Source organism: Oratosquilla oratoria, chromosome 27 (genome assembly GCF_046742065.1).
Source record: "Oratosquilla oratoria isolate Oo_2021 chromosome 27, ASM4674206v1, whole genome shotgun sequence".
Lineage (NCBI taxonomy): Eukaryota > Metazoa > Arthropoda > Malacostraca > Stomatopoda > Squillidae > Oratosquilla > Oratosquilla oratoria.
In genome coordinates this window covers 16,043,213-16,068,927 of record NC_134803.1, presented here as the reverse complement: position 1 = coordinate 16,068,927, position 25,715 = coordinate 16,043,213, and the positions used below count along the sequence as shown (strand labels likewise).

The 25,715-nt window shown below is 38.7% G+C and overlaps 1 protein-coding gene across 11 annotated transcripts in view; it reads left to right on the top strand.

Moving 5' to 3' along the window:
* Positions 1-25,715, top strand: part of Vps13 (vacuolar protein sorting 13C) — a 1,483,510-nt gene that overhangs the window by 1,237,390 nt on the left and 220,405 nt on the right. For all 11 annotated transcript variants that reach the window (XM_076210284.1, XM_076210280.1, XM_076210283.1 and 8 more), the window contains 2 exons: positions 6,137-6,308; positions 7,471-7,551. In XM_076210284.1, coding sequence (XP_076066399.1) covers positions 6,137-6,308; positions 7,471-7,551 — 253 coding nt within the window. The remainder of the gene's footprint in view (positions 1-6,136; positions 6,309-7,470; positions 7,552-25,715) is intronic.

Below are 25,715 nucleotides of genomic sequence, written 5' to 3'. Positions count from 1 at the left end.
TCACCTCCAGGTTTTAGTACTAACACAACTGGTGAAGCCCAAGGACTGGTCTTAGGCTCCACTAATCCTTGTTCCATGAGCAGCTTCACTTCTTCCTCCATAATCCTCCTCTTGTGGGATGACAATCTGTAAGGGGTCTGCCTTACTGGCTTGGCCCCCTCTTCTAAAACAACATCATGTGATACAGCTTGAGTAACAGTGGTGAATGAGGAAAATATCTCGTCATTTTTGCAGAGGAGCGCTCTGACTTCTTTGTGCATCTCTCCTGCAAGTGATGACAGAGATCCCTCTCAGTCACACAACTGCTTTCTCCATTTTTTTCCCCTGAAATTCCTTCAAGAGGTTTGTGTGTGCTTGCGCACCTGATCTCTTCTTTGAATTTCTTGTGTAATTACCACATTGTGACACATCATGATACATCTCCATGACACATCATGACAAACTAGGTAAATACCTTTGCTCACATAACTTTGGAGACATTTCTCTACACTTCACAATGCCTTTTTCTTTCTTGTCACTTTTCAGCAGAGCCACTCCTTCCCGTTCCCGCACCCACTCTTTACTCCTGACACCTTTTCCACCACATTCCCAAACCCAAACTTGCTCCTCCCTTTTAATTTAATTTTACTTATCATTAACAAGTTCATCTGTACCACAATCACATACATTTAATGACCCAGTTACTAGAGTTCTGGTTGATGTCCTTCCAGACCCTCTTTGTATCTTACATTTCTGTGCATTTTAATAAATTTCATTATTGATATCCCTAAAATAAGCAGACTAAACCAAAGACATGCTTGCCATAACACCGTATATATTACACTGTTTTGATTACATCATGGTGCCCAATACGCATGAAAATATTAACAATATAAAAGCAGGTGTATATCACCATGAACCTAAACATTGTTTTAATCTGAATACACTACAGATTCCTCCCCTCTTATTTTTGGGTTTACATAAAGCATAAAAAATATAACATTGATTCAGTTAATCTATTAAGAGGTTACACTGACCTATTTGACCTTCTCAATACTGGCTTGGTAGGAACATATGTTCATTGATAGGTTTGTGAAATTTATTATTATTAGGAAGCATTTCATCATTGGCAACTGCAGGTTGTGAAATGGTCACTAGTAACACAATGGTCACAGTTTCACAATTTCCAACATCGTTTTTTGTTAAATCGTAGAGTGGTGACAAAATTTCAGGAAACTTATGGATAAATCTACTATAATAAGTGACTAATCCAAGAAATGACTGTAGCTTATACAAGTTTTTTGGTAGTGGAGCATCAAGGATAGCTTTAACTTTATTTGGTGATGGAAATAAACCTTCTCCAGAAATCACATAACCAAGGAAATCAATTACTTACATTTTTCTAGATTCAACTTCACATTAGCTTCAACTAATTTATTCAGAACAAGTTTAATCTTATTACTTTGGTCTTCTCTTGACTTGGCACAGATAAGGATGTCATCTAAATAAATAATTAAACCATCAATACCACTTAATAATTGTAATATGTACCTTTGAAAATTTCCTGGCGCTGATGCCAGTCCAAAGGGGAATTGTTTGTATTCAAACGATCCTTTTTCAGTTGAGATAAGGTATTTCTGGTCATCTTCAGAAACCTTTATTTGCAAATATGCATTACACAAATCTAGCTCAGGCCATGGGTATTTCTCAATATTAATTTGACTATTTAAATGCTTAAAATCAGCACAAATTTTCGTTTTACCTAAATCTTTCAAAACTGGTACAATGGGTGAAGCCCAATCACTATAAGCTAAAGGTCCTATGATTTCATTGTCCAAAAGCTCTTGTACAGCAATATCAACTAGCTCTTTGTGTGCTAATGGCACTTGCCTTGCTTTGATGAATTTAGGAATAGCAACTTTTTTCATGTATATTTAAGCTTCGACTCCTTTAACAGGTGAATCTTCATTTATTTTACAACTATCCAAAGGTCGTTTAGGATTATCAGAAACATTCATGCTATTTACTGCTTTCACCTTCAGAACTTCATCTAAACCTTTGATCTTAATGCCTACTTTGTTTATTAAATCTCAACCACATAAATCATTACAGTATGAATAAATAACAAAAAATCTATGCTTTGTACTAAATTTGTTAAATCTTACTACAAGATCAACTAGATCTTTTGCATTTATTTGATGGCCTCCATAGGCAGTCAATTCTTTTGAAGATGGAGTCATTTTAACATCGAGTAGTTTTAGCCAGTTTTCACCTGACAGTGAAACACATGAACCAGAATCTATCTTTAAAGGTATAGATTTATCATATAACACAAACTTGTATATTTCTGGTTTAACAAATTTTATACAATTACAAGAAACTTTCAGCAACATGTTTTTATTATTAACATTATAAGCACTACACTGGTGCTCTAATTCATTTTCATGTTCTGGTTCAGAAACTGATTTTACATTTTTATTTTTAAAGCTCTTAGAGCTATTTTGTTTCAAACTATTATTGGATTTATTTGAATCTTTTTGCTTAAATCTACTATTTTTTCTAAATGATCTGTATGACCACAAAAGTGACATTCCAAGTTTTTAAACCTAAAAGCAGAACTTGGATGTGGGAAACACACTTTGATGTACTTTATGCACAGGTGTACCTGATGAACTGGAGTTCGCCTTCTTTTCTTCCCCCGTGTGAGCTTTCTCAAGCAGCAGAGTGTGGTCTAGGAGTGTTGAAGATGTCATTTCCTATAGTTTTAGTTCTTCAGGAAGTAGATATTTGAAGTTTGGTACTTTATCAATTACCATAAACAGTTGGTCTTGCAGCCTAGCATCAAATGTTGCACTAAATTTGCAATCCTTTGTCAGTCTCTTCAGGTCTGCATATAGCTTTTTCATGGTTTCTTTTTCAACTTTATGCCATTGTTGAAAAGAACACAAGCTTCGGTGATATGACTACTTAGTGATACAATGTTTCTTGAGTAATTCAATAAGCTCATCATATGTCTTTGTAGTTAGCATGTCTAGAGCAGTCAAATTTGCTAAAATTCCAAACATTTTAGTGTCTGTGCAAACAGACAGTTGATTTTTCTTCTTGTCAGCAAAGTGCAATTACCCCCCATGAGGGAAATAATGATAACACAAAAAGAAATAATGGAGGAATTAACAAACCATGATGTTAGGAAATTGCATGGCCCAGATGGAATTGCAAACTGGATACTAAAAGAATTTAAGGAAGAACTAATATAATGGACAAAATATACAACATAAGTTGTGCATTCAAAGAAGGAAAAATACCAAAGGACTGGAAAAATGCCAACATTGTACCAACATATAAAGGAGGAAACAAGGAAGAACCAACTAATTACAGACTGGTCTCCCTAACAAGCACTGTAGCCAAAATTTGTGAGAAAATTATCAAGAATAGATGGATGAATTGCCTGGAAGAAAATATAATAAACCCAAGACAACTTGGATTCATACAGGGAAGATCATGTATCACAAATTTAATCTTGTTTTTACTCAAGACTTATAGATATAATACAAGAAAGAGATGGATGTGCTGATTGTGCTTTACTAAACTTACAAAAAGTCTTCAACAAAGTACAACACAAAAAATTATTTAAAAAATTGGAGAACATAGGAGGGATACAAGGCAACTTACTAAACTAGATGGAGGGTTTCCTACATGATAGAAAAATGAGAGTAGTACTCAGAGAAAAGTATTCAGGTTGGAAGGAGGTGATTAGTGGAGTCCAGCAAGGATCTGTATCGGCTCCAATAATGTTCTCTATTTATGTGAATGACATGGAAGATGATGTGAAATGTTACATAAGCTTCTTTGCAGACGATGCTAAATTGTTGAGGAAAGTGAAAACCGAAACAGACTGCGAATCACTACAGAGAGACCTGAACAAGGTTTGGAAATGGAGTCAGAGGTGGGAAATGGACTTTAACATTAAGAAATGCATAATGGAATTCAGAAAAAAAAAAGAATATCAGGACAATATATGTTTGAAACTAAGGAGGTAAAGAAAATGTGATCTGAAAAGACCTGGGAGTAATTATCTCAAACAACTTGGCCCCTGATAAACAAGTAAACAAAATTGTTGGAGAATCCTATAACTTGCTAAGATAAATAAAAGTGGCATTTACCTATTTGGATGAAGAAATTATTAAAACAAATTATTAGTCACATTAATTGGGCCTAGACAAGATTATGCTGCAACATTATGGTCACCCAGTACCAAAAAGAATATAAAGAAAATTGAAAGAATACAGAGAGCAACTACAAAAAATGGCCCCAGCACTTTCAAACTTGTCATATGAAGAGAGACTGGTTAAATTGAAGTTACAGACTTTGGAACTAAGAAGAGAGACAAGCAACCTACTGCGCATCTACAGAATCATGAAAGGCACGGAAATACATGATAGAGAGGACTTACTAAATTGGGACAAGAGAAACACAAGAGGATGTGGGGAAAAAACACAAAAAGGATAGTTATAGAAGAGAGCTAAAGAAAAACAGTTTTCCACACAGAGTGGTAGACACATGGAACAAACGGGATGAAACAGTAGTGTGTGCAAAAACCATACACGAATTTAAGAGCAAACTAGACACTGCGAGATACAAAGGTGGGACACCACAACATAGCTCCCCTTCCCATAAGATACAACTAGGTAAATACTCTAGGTGTGGTCACCTTTAGCCTAATCTAAACACCAGGCATCATCACGCACACAATCGAAGGTGGCAGTGGTACCAACACTAGATACATTTATCACTGTTTTCTGGTCTAAACCACTAGAAAAACAGGGAAAAAACACTGTGATCCTCATTGCCATTGTTATATCTTAGTGTTTTTGTATGTTTTAACCAGTTTCATTATTAATATCCTTCAAATAAGCAGGCTAAACCAAACACATGCTTGCCAAAACACCGTATATATTACACTGTTTTGATTACATAAAGGCACCCAGTGCGCATGAAAACATTAACATAATAAAAGCAGAAGGTATATGTCACCACCTAAACATTGTTTTAATCTGAATACACTATACTCTTATACCATGACTTTTTGTAGGAGAAACATACATAGTAAAGGATCTCTAGTCATTTCACTCTTTTCCACCTACCCAATAGTTGCCTTTCATAACACACATGGGAGGCAATGCACACACACAGTTAGAGACAAATGTTGCTTTAATTATTTGGCTGAATAGATGACAAAAAAGAGAGAGAGAGAAAAGAAAGAAAATTTATATAAGAGCCCATTCTGCTAGAGATTAGAATATGCAGTGGTGGTGTCTGCACAAAGAGAAGGATAAAGACAGGATTGAAAGAATACAAAGAGTAGCAGCCAAATTGGTTCCCAGCCTTCTAGGTTAATCATACAAAAGTGACTAGAAGAAAGAATAGAAAAATGACATTGCCATGTTGTGGTCACTAAAGGTAATGGATAATACTGACAGAGGATCTCTTGGTTGGGATTTGAGGACACCATTAAATAATGGGAACAAATTTAAAAAGACTGTATGACAGAAGAATATCAAGAAACAGTTTTCTGTAGAGATGTATGAACTGGAATAACCTAAAAATTTACATGACCTAAACTAAAGTAAAAAAGAAGTTTAAAGCTAAGTGTGATAGATGGAGAAAAGTGATAGGACCACACAAGGATAATTCTTACCCTGTATATTATAATTGGTTAAATACAATACAAATTAATTTGCCAATGCCCACAATCTTTCCCTTTCACTGTCATGCTTCTCCCTTCATACCTTCCCACTTAAACCATGAGATGTTTGCACCTCATTTCTTTCCCATCAATGCTGTCAGTTACTGTCATGTATATGATGTCTTAATGTTGAATTTCTTTTAACTCTGAAACAGAGAATGATTGCCACTAACTTTGGGTTTGAATGTGAATAGTATGTATTTCCAATTGAAAGGGATGACCCTTTATCTGCAAGGAGGTAAAATATAAAAGACAACAAATGGGTTTTGAAGAGCTGTGGGATGGATGAAAGGTGAAGGCTTTGAGTTAGCTACCTCCCTTATGAGGGAGAAATGGCCTTTTGATATATGTATGCACATTAATATATATGGCATGATTATTGGGTGCATATTTATTGTGTCTCCCCATCAGTTCGGGTGTAGTATGGGAGCACCGCAAGAAAAAAGGCAACAAATACCGTCCCTTCAGTCAGAAAGATAATGAACTCCTGGAGAAGTGCCACACACTCTACCAGGTTCAGCTCAAGAAATTTTCTGATTTGTCTGCAGTGCAGAGTCACTTCATAATCACAAATAACCTAGAGGTAAAGTATAGTGTATGAATATATAACCTTGAAGAGTGATAGATATAGTATATTTGATTAAACTCTCAGTAGCACAATTGATTTTATTATAGCTGATGCCAGAGAATTTTTACCAGCAAAAGGGTAGAACTCGGATTAAGGGTAAAGGTGCTTTGGTTAATTTTTTTCATCTATATTTTCAGATTCTTTTATTTAGCCTAGGGCTGTAAGTTTACAAGAATGATAAGCATAGTTTTACACATAATAATATCAATTATCATTATACAGAAAAAATATATAGTATGCCATATAAACAGTGGCGTGCGGAGGGGGGCCAAATGGGCAGTGGCTCTGGGCATCCAAATGGGGAGGGGCATCCAATCAGATCATTTAGGGAAAAGAACTTAATAAATTTGGTTGATTCATATTTAGATTAAATAAAGTCTTTTATGTTTCATCTGTGTTTATGTATTCAAAATATCTTCCTTTATCATAATATTTCTCAGCACAAGGCCTTATACAGTAAGTCCTCGTTATACGGTACATATGTGTTCCTGAAAACCTTACTGCAAATTGAAATTACCGTATACTGAACCCATTATAACATGTAATAATAGGATATGGCAGATGTACCTTCTCCCTGCTCTTTCCTCTTCAAAATATCTAGCATATACTGTATCTGTGAATTTTTCTTACCATAAATAGAATTGAGGGTAGTAATTACCAAATACCGTAACTGTGAATTTACTGGATAAAGAATTACCGTATAAGGAGGACTCACTGTACTTGAGTCTTTGGGATTTACATTAAGGAGTTGGTCCTGGGCATCACCAGATTTCTGCATATCACTGCATATATGGTCAAGGAGTTAATTTGAATATTATCAACACCATCAATCCATGAACTCTTTGGTTGAGTATTATACAGGATTGTTATGAAAGAATATATCAGATGTCTCCACATTCTATGTAAATCTACCATTTTTTATGTCGTGGACAAATAATTTGAATACAAATATTAAGTATACAGTGTAATCACTAATTAGCATTCTTGAAAGAGGTATATTTCATTTGAAGACATATCAATATTCATTAGGTTGGTCTCAGTGATGAATTATTACCAGCTGCAACACTATCTCTTTTATTTTTTATTTTTTCTAATTCCCATTTCATTTATGAATCAGGTGGACTACAGCACAATGACTCTCTACAAACCCTATAACCGTATCGTACGAAGAACCTTTCAACCAGGTGTTTGGATTCAGGTAGGTTGTAAGTGGGGCCCATTTTGGGGTCACTACAATCCTCTAAATTTTAAGATTGCTTAAAGGAGTGTTGCATCGCTTTATAGAGTAGATGAAATTAAATTTTCAAATATGTATTTAATGAACTTAGGTATAATTACCCCTTACATTAGTGTATAATTCCTCAGGGTATTGTGTTCCTCCCATGTATATATAAAGCATAGTGAAAATATAGTGAAGCTCTAGTGAACCTCTAATTACTTAATAGAGAATCCTTCCACATCATTCAGCTTGGTATAAAATGAAATGTCCTGAAATCTATGGACAGTGGAAAGAGGAGGGGTGGTTGAGGGGTATGAGAATTCTTGTACACTGGGAAACTGGCGAAGGGAGATAGCTGCAGTTGGGAGCCAAAGTCCAGGAAATTTGGGACACCGGCCAGGACCACACACATTCCCTTCAATCTAAGCATGTAATTTCGATTTTGAAGGAGCAGAGAAATGTTTCTCAGAGGGGAGCAAACTCATGTAAATCACATCCCTAGGGTAATGAAACAGAACATCCTACACTGATTTTATTATGATTCAAATTATCTCCATAAACAGTGGCATGCAGCTGATATTCATCAAGAAATTCACAGTAATTAAATTATCAATTAACTGGGCAAGATACACACTTATGCATTTAGTTATCCTACCTGGCTAACCCTGCACACTCTAAGTCTTATCTACTACAATAATACCTCTTATCATTCTATCCTGTAATAGTGCACTGACTGGTGATGTCTTGAAATGAGTGGATGTCTTCGGTTGAACAGGAGGCTGTTGATATTCGTGGATCCATGCATCACATGGGAGTGGCAGAAACCATGTCTGTCCTTAGTTGATGGCACTGAACACGTGGTGGGGGAGGGGAATCGTGTCTGATGGTTTCTTTTCCCCTATCTTCCGCTTCATACACTAACTGAAAGTTTTAGTTCCTGAGTATGAATTGAATCACTGGATAGGGTTCACCAATGAACTCCAATTGAACTTGTAGATTTTAATTTTGGGGCATGTCACAAAGCACCTTGGTGGGTATGTCACAAAACACATTTCTTGTTTCAGTAAGTTTCCAGGACACTAAACATGCGTCACTGTTATGTGGCTTGCGATGGCCAACGATGTAGCTATGTTGAGGATGTGAGGTCCTCACAAGACATGCTCTATGGGAGAGTGTGGCATGCCTACTTCTCCCATGAGAATGTGATGCCTACTGCTAGCTACTATGTGCTCTATGCATGGGGGTGCACTGTTTTCGATGATCACTTTTCTAATCACTAAATTTCGAGAGGAATGCAACGCAATGTCTGGGCAGGAGTTAAAGCATTTCTAATAGTCTTATGAAGTAGTTACTAGTTACGAGAGAGGGATACATGATCATAACTAGCATAATTAAACCAAGCCTAGACAAGAAGTGGCAAGCGCAGGGGGGTTAATAAGTGGAACAATTGAGAAACAAAATCAAATGGTAATACATAGATAAAATATACCAATCCTAATCATAAAGTACAAGGATACAAATGTAATATGGTGAACTAGTCTTAACATTATAACATATGTAATGACTTCAATCATGAGCATATGAAGACAACTTGGAAGACAGAGAGGGGGAAATTCCTGAGTAAATAGGAGATACTTAAACTCGATAAGGCACTGTAACCAATTAGTGCTAAACTCGCACAACAGTTGCTGGAGAGAAAGGAAGGGGGAGGGAAAATATCAAGAAGTAGTTACTAGAGGCCTTAAGACTTCCAGCGGTTCCATAGAGTGAAAGAAAAGTAATAGCTGAAGGGGCTGAAAAGAGACAAAAGAAAATGGGAAGTAATAGGCAGTGTGTCACAACAGAAAGCTGTGGCATGAAAGCTTAGAGTCTGGGGAACAAAAATGATTGAATACATCTTATCAAACTAATACCTCTGATTTTTTATTAATTTGTTTCTCTGAATAATTTAAAAAATGCTACAAAATTCAGTTTCACCTCCTTATGTTCACTTCATCCACCTCTGCCTTCCACACTTCTCTTACCAATCTTTCTTTGCTCATTTTTTCTATGTGTCCAAACCATCCCAATACTCTTCCATCAACTCTATCTCCCAACTCCTTTTCCACCCCAACTATCCTCCTTATCTCCTTGTTTCTCACTCTATCCACCCTAGTATCCCCTACCATGCTTCTCAGACATTTCATCTCAAACACATTTAACCTCTTCACTCCGGGGCACATCGCACGTCTGGCAGCATTAGCTGCCCGACGTGCGATGTTGCGTCATAATAATCGCATTATAAAAAATAAAGTCAGTGCTCAATCGTTCGTTCTCTTTCACCCGTGTATTTTGATAACCATAGAAAATTGATGAAACCAGTTTAGAGAGAATGGGAATTACGTAGGTACAACTACAATAAATATAATCAAGATGCCGACGTTGGCATCATCGAGTAACCACTTGCTCCTCATGCTGCCTACGTAGGCGTCACCGTATGGAAGTGGTTAAACTCTTTCTCTCCCTCTCTTAAAACCCTGTTTCTGCCCCACAATCATCTCTTCATACATTAGAAGAATTAGAAATGGCCGAAGTCATGAATAATCATTTCAAATCTGTCTTCACTAGAGAGAAAGTACAATATTGGAATGAAGGAAATGAAAGGTAATCCCCCCCCATGAGCGAGATAACAATAACACAAAAAGAAATAATGGAATAACTATCAAACCTTGACATCAGGAAATCACATGGCCTGGATGGAATTGCAAATTGGATTCTAAAAGAATGCAAAGAAGAACTAACAGAGAAAATACATAACATAATAAGTTGCTCACTTAAAGAAGGAAAAATACCAAAAGACTGGAAAAATGCTAACATTGTACCAATATAGAAAGGAGGAAACAAGGAGGAACCAACTAACTACAGGCCAGTCTCACTAACAAGCACTATAGCCAAAATTTGTGAGAAAATCATCAAGAATAGATGGGTAAAACACCTGGAAGACAACAATATATTAAACCCAAGACAATTTGTGTTCAGACAAGGAAGATCATGTACCACAAACTTAATATGTTTCTCCTCAAGATTAATTGACATAGAGCAGGAAAGGAATGGATGGGCTGATTGTGCCTTCCTGGACTTAGAAAAAGCTTTTGACAAAGTACCTCACAAAAAATTATTAAAAAAAAACTGGAACAAGGGAACCTACTAAAATGGATAGAGGACTTCCTGATTGGTAGAAAGATGAGAGTAGTGCTCAGAGAAAAATATTCAGATTGGAAAGAGGTGATCAGTGGAGTACCGCAAGGATCTGTATTGGCTCCAATAATGTTTGCTATTTATGTGAATGATATGGATGATGATGTGAAATGTTACATGAGCTTCTTTCCAGATGACGCCAAACTGTTAAGGAAAGTACAGGTAACTCCCAATTTACGCAAGATAAAGGTTCCTAGAGACATCGCGTATATCAAAATCACATAAATCAAATTAGTTTTTGCCATAAGAAACAATGGAATATGGAGGGTATGTGGGATTTGGTCCATAAAAGTTGCAATGTTTGTACAAAAAACACATTTTATTTGGCTAATAAACATACAGTACATACTGTAGAATACTAATAATATCTAATTCTAAACCTTCTAATATATTTATAAAAGAGAAAAACAATTGTACACTGTACTACTTACGTAGTTTTACCACTCATCACTCACACCACAACAGTCACTCACTACCCTCACTGTCTAATTGTTCTGGCACATCCACATCCACCTGCACTTCCACAGCTGCAGGGTCATCCACATCCACCTGCACTTCCACAGCTGCAGGGTCATCCACATCCACCTGCACTTCCACAGCTGCAGGGTCATCCACATCATCTTCTGTCATGTCTTTTTGCACTGGTGCTTTTTTTGAAGAATTGCAACATGGTGGTCTGGCACTGTTTCTTTTGAAATTCTGTGTGTAGCAGAACACTGCATCCATGACTTTTCTTCTAACTGTGCTGCTACGTTCCACATTGGGGTCCATGTTTTCAAATTTGTCAATAGAGTCCTTAAGTTGTGCCAGCGCTTCACTAAGTCCCTTGGCTGTCAATCCACGTCCTTGAGTGTCGTCTGCCGCCGCTATTTCTGTTGCCGCTTCCGCCTCTTCTCTTTCCCGTTTGCTTTCAGCTTCCATTTCCAGCAGGTCTTCGTTGGTTAGTTCTTTCGTGTGTGACTGTAGGAGCTGGTCAACGTCCTCTTCTTCCACCTCTGTAAGGCCGAGATCTTTTGCAAAGGTGACGGTGTCCTTGTTGGCCTTGGCAACGACTTTGTCCACAGTAAAACCTTGGAATGAATGCACAAACTGTGGACACACTTCCACACACCATTGAAACATTTTCTTGGCTCCTCTTCCCAGGCCTGCTTTATGAATTTTATGGCGTCCTTGATGGTGAAACCCCTCCAGAAATCTTCCAGTGTCACATTGTCTTCATTTGTTGCCTTCACTGCTGCAGCCATTGTAGACCTCAGGTAGTAGGACTTGAATGTTTGAATGATTCCTTGGTCACAGGGCTGCACCAGAGAAGTTGTGTTTGGTGGTAGAAAGGCCAGCTTGATGTTATCGCTCAGATTTTCAAGGCTGGGTGGATGACTGGGAGCATTGTCTACCAGCAGTAGGATGTTGAAGGGGATGCCTTCCTTGTTGCAGTAGGCTTTCAGCTCACTGTGCAGCTTGTTCTTGAAATAATCGCTGAATATGGCCCCCGTCATCCAGCCCTTCTTGTTGGCATACCAGTGCACCGGCAGGAATGCCCGGTCATAGCCCTGAAACACGTCAGCCTTAATTTGAACTTTTTATATTTTAATTAACAGTCTTACAGTACGCCGTGTGCCAGCATTACTGCGACCGCTGTAAATAATTTTCAGAAAATAATACAGTACATTATGCTTAATAAAACACAACCTTTTTATATTTTATTAACCAGTCTTACCTTAAGAGCTCTGGGGTTCTCAGAGTGGTAGACGAGGACGGGTTTGAGCCTGCAGTCCCCCTCAGCGTTGGCCCCCAGCAGCAGCGTCAGGCGATCCTTGGAAGCCTTGAATCCAGGCGCTGACTTCTCCTCCTCAGCGATGTAGGTCCGCGCTGGCATCTTTTTCCAATAAAGGCCGGTTTCATCCACATTGAACATTTGCTTGGCTGTATACTGGCCTTCTTCTATGGTCCTCTTCAGCAAGTCGGGGAATTTCTTGGCCACTTCTATGTCCGCTGATGCTGCTTCGCCAGTCATTTTTATGTTATGAAAGCCATGTCTGTTCTTAAAATTAGCAAACCAGCCAGAACTTGCTTGAAAAGATTTATAGGCGCCGTCACTGCCTTCGATATCCTTGATGAGACTCTTTGATTTTTCCTGGATGGTGGTCATGCTCACCGGAATATTGTCCTTATTTTGGCGTTCGATCCATGTGGCCAGCATTTTTTCCATTCTTCCCATGGTTGACGATCTGATGTAGGATGTTCTCTGCATTGACCGGCTTGATCCTGATTCAGCACTTTCCTGTATTTTAGCAGCGTTGTCTCAGATGGTCCTCAGAGGACTCTCCTTCAGGCCTAAAGCATGGCATATGACCGAAGTTTTCTGTTCCCAGTCATATCGGCGTAGAATTTCTATTTTCTGCTCCAGTGTCAGTGATGTACACTTTCCCTTCTTCCCCACAGGGCTGCTGGTGCTGCATAAGATGAAGGATGTTTTGGGGCCATGATGATAGGCTGGTAGCATAGTATAATAGTATGCTGATATGAGGAGGTCTGTTCTTGTTGCTAGTAGCAGAGCAAAAGAGGGCTGTAAGCCAGTAAACATTGAATGAGGGGTAGGAAGGCCCGCCACCTGTTGACTGGCCGTGGAACTCTCTGGTAGACAGTTTGAAAATGCGGTTGGGCCAGATCTCATCTTAGCAAATAAATAGCTTAAATTAAATTAATTCTAATATTTTTTAGGTTGCATTATAACAAATTCGCGCATATCATAGATGCGTAAATCAAGAGTTACCTGTAAAAAGTGAAAATTATTGCGAATCACTGCAGGAAGACCTGAATAAGGTATGGAACTGGAGTCAGAAATGGGAAGTGGGCTTCAATATTAAGAAGTGTAGCATAATGGAGTTTGGAAAAAACAAATATAGAATATCAGGACAATATAAAATTGGAACCAAGGAGGTAAAGAAGGAGAGATCAGAAAAAGATTTGGGTGTAATTATCTCAAACGACTTGTCCTATTATAAACAGATAAACAAAATTGTCTGAGAATCCTACAACTTGCTAAGATCAATAAAAGTGGCATTTGCATATTTGGAAGAAGAAATGATTAAAAAAATACTGGTCACACTGATAAGGCCTAGACTACAATATGCGGCTACATTGTGGTCACTCAGTATAAAAAAAAATATAAAGAAAATAGAAAGAATCCAGAGAGCAGCAACAAAAATGGCACCTGCACTTGCAAACTTGTCATATGAGGAGAGATTGGCTTAACTGGAGTTACTGACGCAAGAGCAAAGAAGAGAGAGAGGTGACCTACTGACCATCAACAGAATCATGAAGGGCACAGAAATACTTGATAGAGAGGACTCGTTAAACTGGGACAAGAGAACCACAAGAGGACATGGAAAGAAAATAAAAAAACATAGCTACAGAGGAGATCTGAAGAAAAACAGTTTTCCACATAAAGTGGTAGACACTTAGAACAAACTGGACAATGAAATAGTGTATCCAAAAACCATTAATGAGTTTAAGAGCAAACTAGACACTGCGAGATACAAAAGTGGGACACCATGAGTGTAGTTCCCCTTCTCGCAAAATACAACTAGGTAAATACAACTAGGAAAATACAATCTCCTCTTAGCATCCTTTTCCAAATGTCTACTCATTACTCTTTTTAATTCCCTAAGGCATTTACTTCTCTCATTCTACATTCCATCTCCACCTCCACTCTTCCATTTGCCACTGCATTTGCACCCAAGTACCTAAAGCTATCTACTTCCTCCAGCCTCTCTCCCTTAATACTTACTTCCAATATGCTGCCATCCTCTCCTTGTTCATCTCATCACTTTACATTTACCCATATATATCTTCAACCCCTTGTTGCTGTCCTCTACCATTTCTCTGAGTATTCTTTTTCTGTGATGGGGGAATTCCCTATGGTGGGGGGAAAAGAATACTGCCACCAAGTATTCCCACTTGGGTCGTAAGAGGCGAGAAGAAAGGGACGGGGATTGGGACTAGGCATCCTTCTCCTTGTAGCCCCACAGGGGATATTCCTAAAAAAAAAAAAAAAAAGAGAAGGCATAAGAGGGTCTGGAAGTTCTCGGACCAGCACCCTAAGATTTGGGTCTTTTAATGTGTGTGGATGTGGTACAGATGAGAGTAAAAGGGAAGAGATAAGTAGTATTTTTGTGAGAAGAAAGATGGATGTGTTGGCTTTGAGTGAAACTAAGTTGAAAGGGAAGGGTGAGTGTAAGTTTGGGAGTGTAAGTGGGAGGTTATCAGGAATGAAGAGAGGGCGAGGGAGGGAAGGGGTGGCTATTCTAGTAAGTGAAGAGATAGGTAAACGTGTAGTGGAGTGGAAGGAGGTTTCCTCAAGGATAATGTGGATGAAGGTGAAACTGGGGAAGGAGATGTGGGTCTTTGTAAGTGCATATGGGCCTGGCAGTGAGAAGAATGTAGAAGAAAGGGAGGCCTTTTGGATTGATCTAAATGAGTGCATAGAGGATTTAGGAAGAAATGTCAATGTAATAGTACTGGGAGACCTTAATGCTAGGGTAGGAAATGGTCCAATCGATGGAGTGGTTGGGAAGTGTGGAGTTCCAGGAAAGAATCGTAGTGGAGAGTTGATGGTGGAAATGTGTCTAGAAAGAGAGTTGATGATAGCAAATACAGTGTTTTGGAAGAAAGTCAAGCATAAGTACACATGGGAGAGGGTGGTGGAGGGAAGGGTGGTAGATAGAGCGCTAATGGATTATGTAGTGGTAAATAGGATTATGATAGGAAGAGTTAAGGATGTACATGTGCTAAGGGGAGAGGGTGGGGGAATATCAGATCATTTTTTGGTGGAAGGTAAGTTGAGAGTGGAGGATAGATGGAGAAAGAGGAAAGGGACAAAAGGTAGGGAGGTTCTTAGAGTGAACTCTTTGAATGAAAAGGAGAAGGAGTATGGAAAGAAGCTGAAGGAGGAGTGGGAGGGAGTAAAGGATAGAGTAGAGCTAGGTGTGGAGGAGGAATGGGGATGGTTCAAGGAGGGAGTCATAAAGTGTGCAAGGATGGTGTGTGGAACAAGAAGGACAGGGGGAAATAGAAGAAAGGGTAGTGAATGGAGGGATGAGGAAACAAAGAAGGTTGTAGAAGAGAAGAAGCGAACTTTCACAGATTGGTTACAAAATAGGATGAGGGAGTCATATGAGAGGTACAAAGAAAAGAAAAGAGAAGTAAAGCAAAAGGTAAAGGAGGTAAAGAGGAGAGCAGATGTGAAATGGGGTAAGAGTATGACAGAAAATTTTGAAAGTAATAAAAAGATGTTTTGGAAAGAAATTAAGAGAGGAAGAGGAGGCGAATCAAGTAGAGAAGAAAAGGTAAAAGGTGCAGATGGAGAGATGATAATGGAAGAGAAGGCAGTAAGGGGAAGATGGGCAGAATATTTTAGGGAGTTGCTAAATGTGAAGGAGGATAGGGAGGGAAAGATAGCTGCAGTGGGAAATGCGAAGAAAATGAGAGTGATGAGTGAGGAAAATGGAGGAGAAATAAGGAAGGATGAGGTGAAGGCAGTTGTTAAGATGATGAAAGCAGGTAAGGCACCTGGTCTGAATGGATGCCATGCAGAATGTCTGAAAAAGGGAGGTATAGTGATGGTGGACTGGTTGGTGATGTTATTTAATGTTTGCTGGAGAGAGGTAGAGTGCCAGAGGACTGGAGGAGTGCCTGTATAGTTCCTCTTTACAAGGGAAAAGGGGACAAGTGTGAATGTAGTAGTTTCAGAGGGATTAGCTTGTTAAGTGTAGTTGGGAAGGCTTATGGGAGGATCTTGATTGAGAGGATTAGGAAATGAACAGAAGGTGTAATTGGTGAGGAACAGTGTGGATCTAGGACAGGTAGAGGTTGTGTAGATCAGATCTTTGTGGTAAGACAGATATGTGAGAAAGCTATAGGAAAGGGGAAGGATGTTTTTTGGGCTTTTATGGATCTGGAAAAGGCTTAGGATAGGGTAGACAGAAAGGCACTGTGGGAGGTTATGCAGATATAGGGGATAGGAGGAAAGCTTCTGGGAGCTGTCAAGAGTTTTTATGAGAGTAATAGTGCTTGTGTCAGGATTGGAAATGGAGAGAGTGAGTGGTTCGAGGTAAAGGTGGGACTTCGTCAAGGATGCGTTATGTCGCCCTGGCTGTTCAACTTATACATGGATGGGGTGATGCAAGAGGTAAATGCAAGGGTAGTGGGCAAGGGATTGGAGATGGTTAAAGAAAATGGAGAAAAGTGGGAGATGAGCCTTGTTTGCAGACACTGCTCTTGTGGCAGGATCAGAGGAGGGATTGAGGAAGTAGATGACAGAGTTTGGGAGAGTATGTGATAGATGAAAGCTAAAGATGAATGTGGATAAAAGTAAGGTGATGAGATGTACAAGGGGTGAAAGTGGCAGTAGACTGGAAGTGAGCATTAAGGGAGAGCGACTGGAGGAAGTGGATAGTTTTAGATACTTGGGTGCAAATGTGGCAGGAAAGGGTGGAGTGAGGGTGGAGGTAGAATGTAGATTGAGAGAAGCAAGTAAATGCCTTGGTGCATTAAAGAGTGTAATGAGGAATAGACATTTGGGAATGGATGCTAAGAGGAGATTGTATGAAGGAGTGATTGTGCCAACAGCACTGTATGGGGCAGAAACATGGAACATAAGAGAAGAAGAGAGAAGGAGTTTGAATGTGTTTGAGATGAGATGTCTGAGAAGTATGATGGGGGTTACTAGGCTAGATAGAGTGAGAAATGAGGAGGTGAGGAGGAGAACAGGGGTGGAAAAGGAGCTGGGAGATAGGGTTGATGAAAGAATATTAGGATGGTTTGGACACATGGAAAGAATGAGTGAAAAAAGACTAGTAAAAGAGGTATGGAAGGCAGATGTGGAGGGAGTGAACATGAGAGGACATCCTAGGATGAGGTGGATGGATGGGTTGAAGGGGGCTTTGGGGAAGAGGGGAATGTCTGTTGAGGAAGGACGGGAGAGGACAGAAGACAGGGGTGAATGGAGAATGGTTGTATTTACCTAGTTGTATTTACCTAGTTGTATTTTGCGGGAAGGGGAGCTATGCTCGTGTTGTCCCGCCTTTGTATCTTGCAGTGTCTAGTTTGTTTTTAAACTCATGAATGGTTTTTGCGCATACTATTTCATTGTCCAGTTTGTTCCAAGTGTCCAAAACTCTATGAGGAAAACTGTTTTTCTTCAGTTCTCTTCTATAGCTATGTTTTTTTATTTTCTTTCCATGTCCTCTTGTGTTTCTTTTGTCCCAGTTAAGTAAGTTCTCACTATCGAGTACCTCTGTGCCTTTCATGATTCTGTAGATGGTCAATAGGTCACCTCTCTCTCTTCTTTGCTCCAGTGTCGGTAACTCCAGTTTAGCCAATCTCTCTTCGTATGATAGGTTTGCAAGTGCAGGTGCCATTTTTGTAGCTGCTCTTTGGATTCTTTCTATTTTCTTTATATTCTTTTTGGTACTGGGGGACCACAATGTCGCTGCATACTCTAATCTAGGCCTTATCAATGTAACCAATATTTTTTTCATCATGTCTTCGTCCAAGTATGTAAACACCACTTTTATTGATCTTAGCAAGTTGTAAGTCTCCCCGACAATTTTGTTAATCTGTATATCATAGGACAAGTCGTTCGTGATAATTACTCCCAAATCTTTTTCGGATCCTACTTTCTTTACTTCTTTGGTTCCAATTGTATATTTTCCTGATATTCTGTTTTTGCTTTTTCCAAACTCCATTATGCTACACTTCTTAGTATTAAAGTCCACTTCCCATTTCTGACTCCAGTTCCATACCCTATTTAGGTCTTCTTGCAGTGCTTCACAGTCCTCATCAGTTTCTATTTTCCTTAGCAGTTTGGCGTCATCGGCAAAGAAGCTCATGTAGCAGTTCACGTCCTCATCCATGTCATTCATATAGATAGCAAACATTATTGGTGCCAGCACAGATCCTTGCGGTACTCCACTGATCACCTCTTTCCAGTCTGAATATTTTTCTCTGAGCACTACTCTCATCTTTCTACCAGTCAGAAAGTCCTCTATCCATTTTAGTAGGTTTCCCTGTATTCCTCCTATGTGTTCCAGTTTTTTTAGTAGTTTTCTGTGTGGTACTTTGTCAAAGGCTTTTTGCAAGTCTAGGAATGCACAATCAGCCCATCCATTTCTTTCTTGCACTATGTCTATTAGTCTTGAGTAAAAGCATATTAAGTTTGTGGAGCATGATCTTCCTTGTCTGAATCCGAATTGTCTTGGGTTTAATATGTCATTGTCTTCCAGATGTTTTACCCATCTATTCTTGATTATTTTCTCACAAATTTTGGCAATGGTGCTTGTTAGTGATACTGGCCTATAGTTGGTGGGTTCTTCTTTGTTTCCTCCTTTGTGTATTGGTACAATGTTAGCGTTTTTCCAGTCCTCGGGTATCTTTCCTTCTTTGAGTGAGCTGTTTATTAAGATGTGTATTTTGTCTGTTAGTTCTTCTTTGCACTCCTTTAGAATCCAATTTGCAATACCGTCCGGGCCATGTGATTTTCTGACATCCAGCCTTGATAAATGTTCTGATATTTCCTTTAGTGATGCTGTAAACTCATTCATGAGGGGAGATTTCTTGTTTTTGTCTATGTCACAATTCGGTATTTTCTCTCTGGTGAAAACAGATTTAAAGTGATTGTTCATGACTTCGGCCATCTCTAAATCTTCTGTGTATTCTATGTTTCCTTGGCATAGTTTCACCAATTCCTGTTTGTTTTTAAGTTTACCATTCACATACCGATAGAATAGTTTGGGTTGCTCTTTGCATTTGTCTATAATATCCTTCTCATGGTTCCTTTTCTCCTCTCTTCTCACATTAACATACTCATTTCTATAGTTGACATAAATTTGCCATTTGCTTTGTTTTTTGTCTTTTCTCCACTTTTTCCAAGCTTTGTCCCTTCTGTCTTTTGCCTCACTGCATCTTTTGTTGAACCAACATTTAATGTACTCTCTCTCTCGCTTTTGTCTTGGTACATGCCTGTTTACCCCTTCATTGTAGTTTTCCATCAATATATTCCATTTCTCTTCCACTGCTGTTTCTTCCCTGTAAAATATTTCCCAGTTTGCATTCCGGAAGAATGTCTTTAGTTTTGTAAAGTCTGTTTTGTTGTACCTCAGTCTTCCTTTCCTATGCTTTTCGTTCCTCTCTATGTCTATTTCTTCCTTTAGTATAGTTTCGATGAGTACATGGTCACTCTTTCCAATTGGTGTCTCATACTGGACTTTATGCACTATTTCAGGCTCTGTTGTAAATATTAGATCTAGTTTCGATGGCTCTTCATTATTTCTGTACCTTGTGTTTTCATGGACCCATTGGGTCATTGTGTACTCCATGGTCATATCTAGCAGTACATTGCCCCACGAGTCATCTCCTCCTTGCACTGTCATGCTGTCCCAACAAATTTCTTTGCAATTGAAGTCCCCCATAACTACCAGATTACCCTTACCCATTAGTATCTCATTGAGTGATTTTCTTGTGTCATCTAGCATTTTTTTATGTTCAATTTCTTTCCAAGCGCTTGTTTTTGGAGGCACATAAGTCACCACAAACTTTCTACTTTTCATATTCTTGCCTTCGACTTTTATCATGATCAATTCAGCATTACCTTTGCCCTCTGCAATTTTTGTCACCTTTAGGTCTTTCTTGGCCAAGAACATGATTCCCCCTCCCTGTTTCTTGTCCCTGTTTTTTATCCAGTAGTTGTATAAACCTTGTCCGATAACAGTGGATGGTATTTCACCTCTTAGTTTAGTCTCTACAATTCCCATTATGTCTGGTTTTGCTTCTAACAGATAATCATTGAGTTCGTTCAGTCCCGAAATTAGTCCGTCAATGTTGGTATAGGCCACTTTTAATTTTCTTCCTTCTCCCTGGTTTCTTCTTCCCTTGTTTTGTTCGTTTTGAAGCGCCATTGTCTTAATCTCAAGTCTATTACTCTCCACTGGAATTCTTTGCATTCTGTCTCCGATCTTTTCAAGTTTTTTTCCTTTGCTTCTTCTCTTAGCGCCCTTTCTTTTTCTAATTCCTCAGTACTCATTTCTCTTTTTATCCATATCTTATTGTATTTTTCACTCTTTGCCAAGTTACCTACTTTTTCAAATATGTCTTCTACTACCACTTGTGACCTTAGTTTTATCTTTAGAGGTCGATTCCTATCCTTAGTATAGCGACCAATTCTGTAAGTCTCTTCTAAGTCTGTGCCTGAATCACTATCTCCCCCCTGAATTTCATTAAGGATTTCTACTGCTGTCTCTTTTTCTTCTTTTTCTCTCATGTACCTCGCCAATCCTTGTTTTTCTTTAAGCCCATAAACCACAATACATTTCTTCCTATCTACTGTGTCCCTGACCCAATTTGCTTTTTCGTTAATCACTTGAATGATTGTGTCTTTTGCATTATCTTGCATTTGCTGCTTGACTATTTCTTTGAAAGCAATTTCTTTATTTTCAATATTTTCTTTCCACTTCTTAATTTCCTGGATACTGTCCCCACCTAAGTTTTCTTCGATCTTTTGTGTCAATTCTTGGAATTTGTTGTTCACTTCCTGCTTTAGATTTTCGCTATTATTATCATTAGTTTTCTTCTTTTCATTATCATTCTTCAGTTCATTTATGTCTCTTTTCATTTCTTTAATTTCGTTTGTAAGATCCAAGTTAGCTTTTTTCAGGTCAGAAATTTCATGGTTAGTCTTAGATAAACAATCAATTAAACCAATGACCTCTTTTCTTAAGTCCATGATTTCATTTTCCCACCGAGTCCTATTTTTGCTCATCTCTCTCTCTATCTCTAATAATCTACTTAAGTTCTTTCTTTCGTACTTACCAAACCCTAAGAAATCATTGTCATAACACGTGGTGCTTTGTTTATTGTTTACATCGCGGTTCAGTGGATTGCCTCCAGATGGCTCTGATATGGATGATGTTGTGATTGCATGAGGTGGAATGGGCAGGTGGATGGGGGGTGAGGTAGTATGTGTGAGCAAAATTTGATGCAGCCCGAAGGGATTTCTCCCTGCGCTCTCATTTTATGCAATGGGGGGACGGAGAGGGGGGGTCGCCGATTTAATGAAGCGGCCTTGCTGTGGATGTGCTGTGTCTTGCGACACTGCTTGTGACCCAGGGCAGTGGACAAGGTGCAGGGATGACCCGTCATCCAGGAGGTGCTCAGATAAGAGGGAGGGTGGAGGGGTGTGGAGTGTATTCAGGGATGGAACGGGTGGAAATGATTTTATGCCTTTCCCTTTTTGGCTACCTCCCTTGTAAGGGTGAAAAAGCCTTGGTATATGTATGTATCTTCAACTCCCTCCCAAACTCTGTCACAAACTTCCTTAATCCTTCCTCTTATCCTGCTACAAGCACAGTGTCATCAGCAAACAACAACTGGCTTATCTCCCATTTTTTCCATTTTTTATCCATCTCCAATCCCTGGCCCATTGCCCTTGCATTTACTTCTTGCACCATCCTATTTATGTATAAATTGAACAGCCATGTAGACATGACACATCCCTGGTGATGTCCCACCTTTACCTCAAACCACCCACTCTCTTCATTTCAAATTATAATGCAGGCTCTACTGCTCTCATAGAAATTTTTGAAGGCTCTTAATAAAAGTTTCCTTCCTATCCCATATATCTGCAATATCTCCCAAAATGCTTTCCTTTTTACCTTGTCCTAAGCATTTTCCAAATCCATAAAAGCCATAAAAACATCCTTACATTTTCCTAAAACTTTCTCACATATATGCTTTACCACAAATAGAAAATACTGACAACTGAAGGATCTGTGAGTGTATCAATGAAAAATACAGAATTGTAGAACCTGAGTATCTATACAAGTGCTTTACACTGTTCTCTGTTAACATTGGTGGCACTCTAAACCACAAGATGTTAAAGTTCAGATTTTCTATTTGTGGTGAATATGAAGACCCATAGTTTTCTGGCAATTCTCTCAAATTTCAAATACTGTCCCGTACACTGTCATATACAGTATACACAATATCTAACACATACACACACACACATTAGAGTGATTGATGTTCTACAAGAGAGAGAGGGGTGGGTGAACTGAGTGTACCTCAACCTAAAGAAGGTATTTTATAAAGTACCTCACAGTCAACTTATCTGGAAATTGGAGCACATTGGTGAACTGAGTGGCAAATTACTAGTAAAGATGAAAGACTTTTTGAAATGAAGAGACATGAGGACAGTAGAAAAGAATATGATGTCAAGCTGGAGAGTAGTAATGAGCAGAGTTCCACAAAGTTCAGTGTTTGCACCAATAATGTTTCTTGTCTATTTCAATGACATGATGGAAGGAACATCAACCTATGCCAACATACAAAAATCATGAGAAGAGTGAAAAATGAGGACAGTAGAATATTGCAAAAAGATCTAGATACTATTTTTACAAAGAGCCAAGAATGGGTAATGAAGCTCAATACAAAAAAAAAAAAAAAATCAAAGTAACTTACTGGAAATGGGCAATATCTATTCTTTGGGAAGTGAACCCATCACAAAAGCAAAAGTGGAGAAAGATTTGGTAATGTTGACAAAAGACAATCTGTCACTTGACAGACATATCAGCAGGATTATGGGAAAGACATACAGACTACTGCAGAAGATTAAAGTGGTGTTCCACTATATGGATGAACAGATAATGAAAAAAGAAGTAATTGAAACCCTGATATGTCCAAGACCGAAATGTCCATCAGTAGTACAGCCCCTACACAGAGTGGAGGATATAAGCAAGATCGACAGAATCCAAAGGGCAGCAACCAAACTGGTCCCAAGCCTGGCAGATAAACCATATGAAGAAGCACTAAAAGTACTGGGTCTGCCAACTTTGAATGAAAGATGGAAGAGAAAGAGGTGATATGATTACAGTATTCAGGTCACTAATGGAGATAGATTGCACTGACAGAAGAGATCTCCTGATTAAGGATGGGTGGGACTTAAGAGGTCATGGGAGTAAATTAAGAAAGACTGTATGTCGAAAGGATGTGAAAAAATAGTTTTCCATATTTACCTAGTTGTATTTTATGGGAAGGGGAGCTATGCTCGCGGTGTTCTGCCTTTGTATCTCGCAGTGTCTAGTTTACTTTTAACCACTTCAGTACGGGACTTAAATCTCGCGGGCAGCAGCCAATGCCAGCCGTATGACGTCACGTAATAATATTCGCATCATAAAATATAGTCGCCGCTTATATCGATCGTTCTCTCTTTCACCCGCGAATTTTGAAAACCACAGAGAATGGGATTCAGGGCGCATTTGGGAGAATGTAAAAACACAGGGGCGACTACAATAAATATAATCAAGACGCCGATATGGCAGCGTCGCGAATCCACTTGCTCCTCATGACGCCTACGTGTGCGGCACCGTATGGAAGGGGTTAAACTTATGAATGATCTTTGTGCATACTATTTCATTATTCAGTTTGTTGCAAGTGTCCACTATATGTGGAAAACTGTTTTTCTTCAGATCTCTTCTGTAGCTATGTTTTTTTATTTTCTTTCCATGTCCTCTTGTGATTCTCTTGTCCCAGTTTAGTAAGTCCTCTCTATCGAGTATCTCTGTGCCTTTCATGATTCTGTAGATGGTCAGTAAGTCATTCTTTGCTCCAGTGTCGGTAACTCCAGTTTAGCCAATCTCTCCTCATATGATGGTTTGCAAGTGCAGGTGCCATTTTTGTTGCTGCTCTTTGGATTCTTTCTATTTTCTTTATATTCTTCTTGGTACTGGGTGACCACAATGTTGCCTCATACTCTAGTCTAGGCCTTATCAATGTAACCAATATTTATTTTATCATGTCTTCATCCAAGTATGCAAATGCCACTTTTATTGATCTTAGCAAGTTGTAAGTCTCCCCGACAATTTTGTTAATTTGTTTATCATAGGACAAGTTATTTGTGATAATTACCCCCAAATCTTTTTCAGATCCTGCCTTCTTTACCTCCTTGGTTCCAATTGTATATTTTCCTGATATTCTGTTTTTGCTTTTTCCAAACTCCATTATGCTACACTTGTTAGTATTAAAGTCCACTTCCCATTTCTGACTCCAGTTCCATACCTTATTCAGGTCTTCCTGCAGTGCTTCACAGTCCTTATCAGTTTCTACTTTCCTTAACAGTTTGGCGTCATCTGCAAAGAAGTTCATGTAACATTTCACATCCTCATGTCATTCACATAAATAGCAAACATTATTGGTGCCAATACAGATCCTTGCGGTATATAGGTGCATTGATATGTATTTACCTAGTTGTATTATACAGTAAGGGGAGCTGTACTCGTTGTGACCCGTTTTTGTATCTCACAAGATCAAGTTTGTTCTTAAATTCTTGTATTGTGTTTACACACACTATTTCTTCATCCAGTTTGTTCCATATATCTATCACTCCGTGTGGGAAGCTGTTCTTTTTCAGGTCTCTTCTGTAGTTATCCTTTTTGAGTTTCATTGCATGTCCTCGTTTTGACTTTGTCCCACTTTAATAAGTGGAATAGCTTAGATGGTGATATAGCCCAAGCTCAAACAATACACGAGTTCAAATCTAAATAAGATAATTAGAAATCAAAGACATGGATTAAGTTGGAACTGTTCTTTTCCAAGTATTTAATCCATTTATTCCTGATAAGTTTTTCGCATATTTTTGCTACTGTGCTTGTAAGGGAAACTGGTCTATAGTTTGTTGGATTTCCTTTGTCTCCTCCTTTGTATATTGGTACAATATTTGCATTTTTCCAGTCTTGTGGTACTTTTCCTTCTTTGAGTGAGAATTCAATTATCTTGTGTATTTTGTCCATTAGTTCATCTGTACGCTCAATATCCAATATGCAGTTTCATCTGGCCCGTGTGACTTTCTCACATTA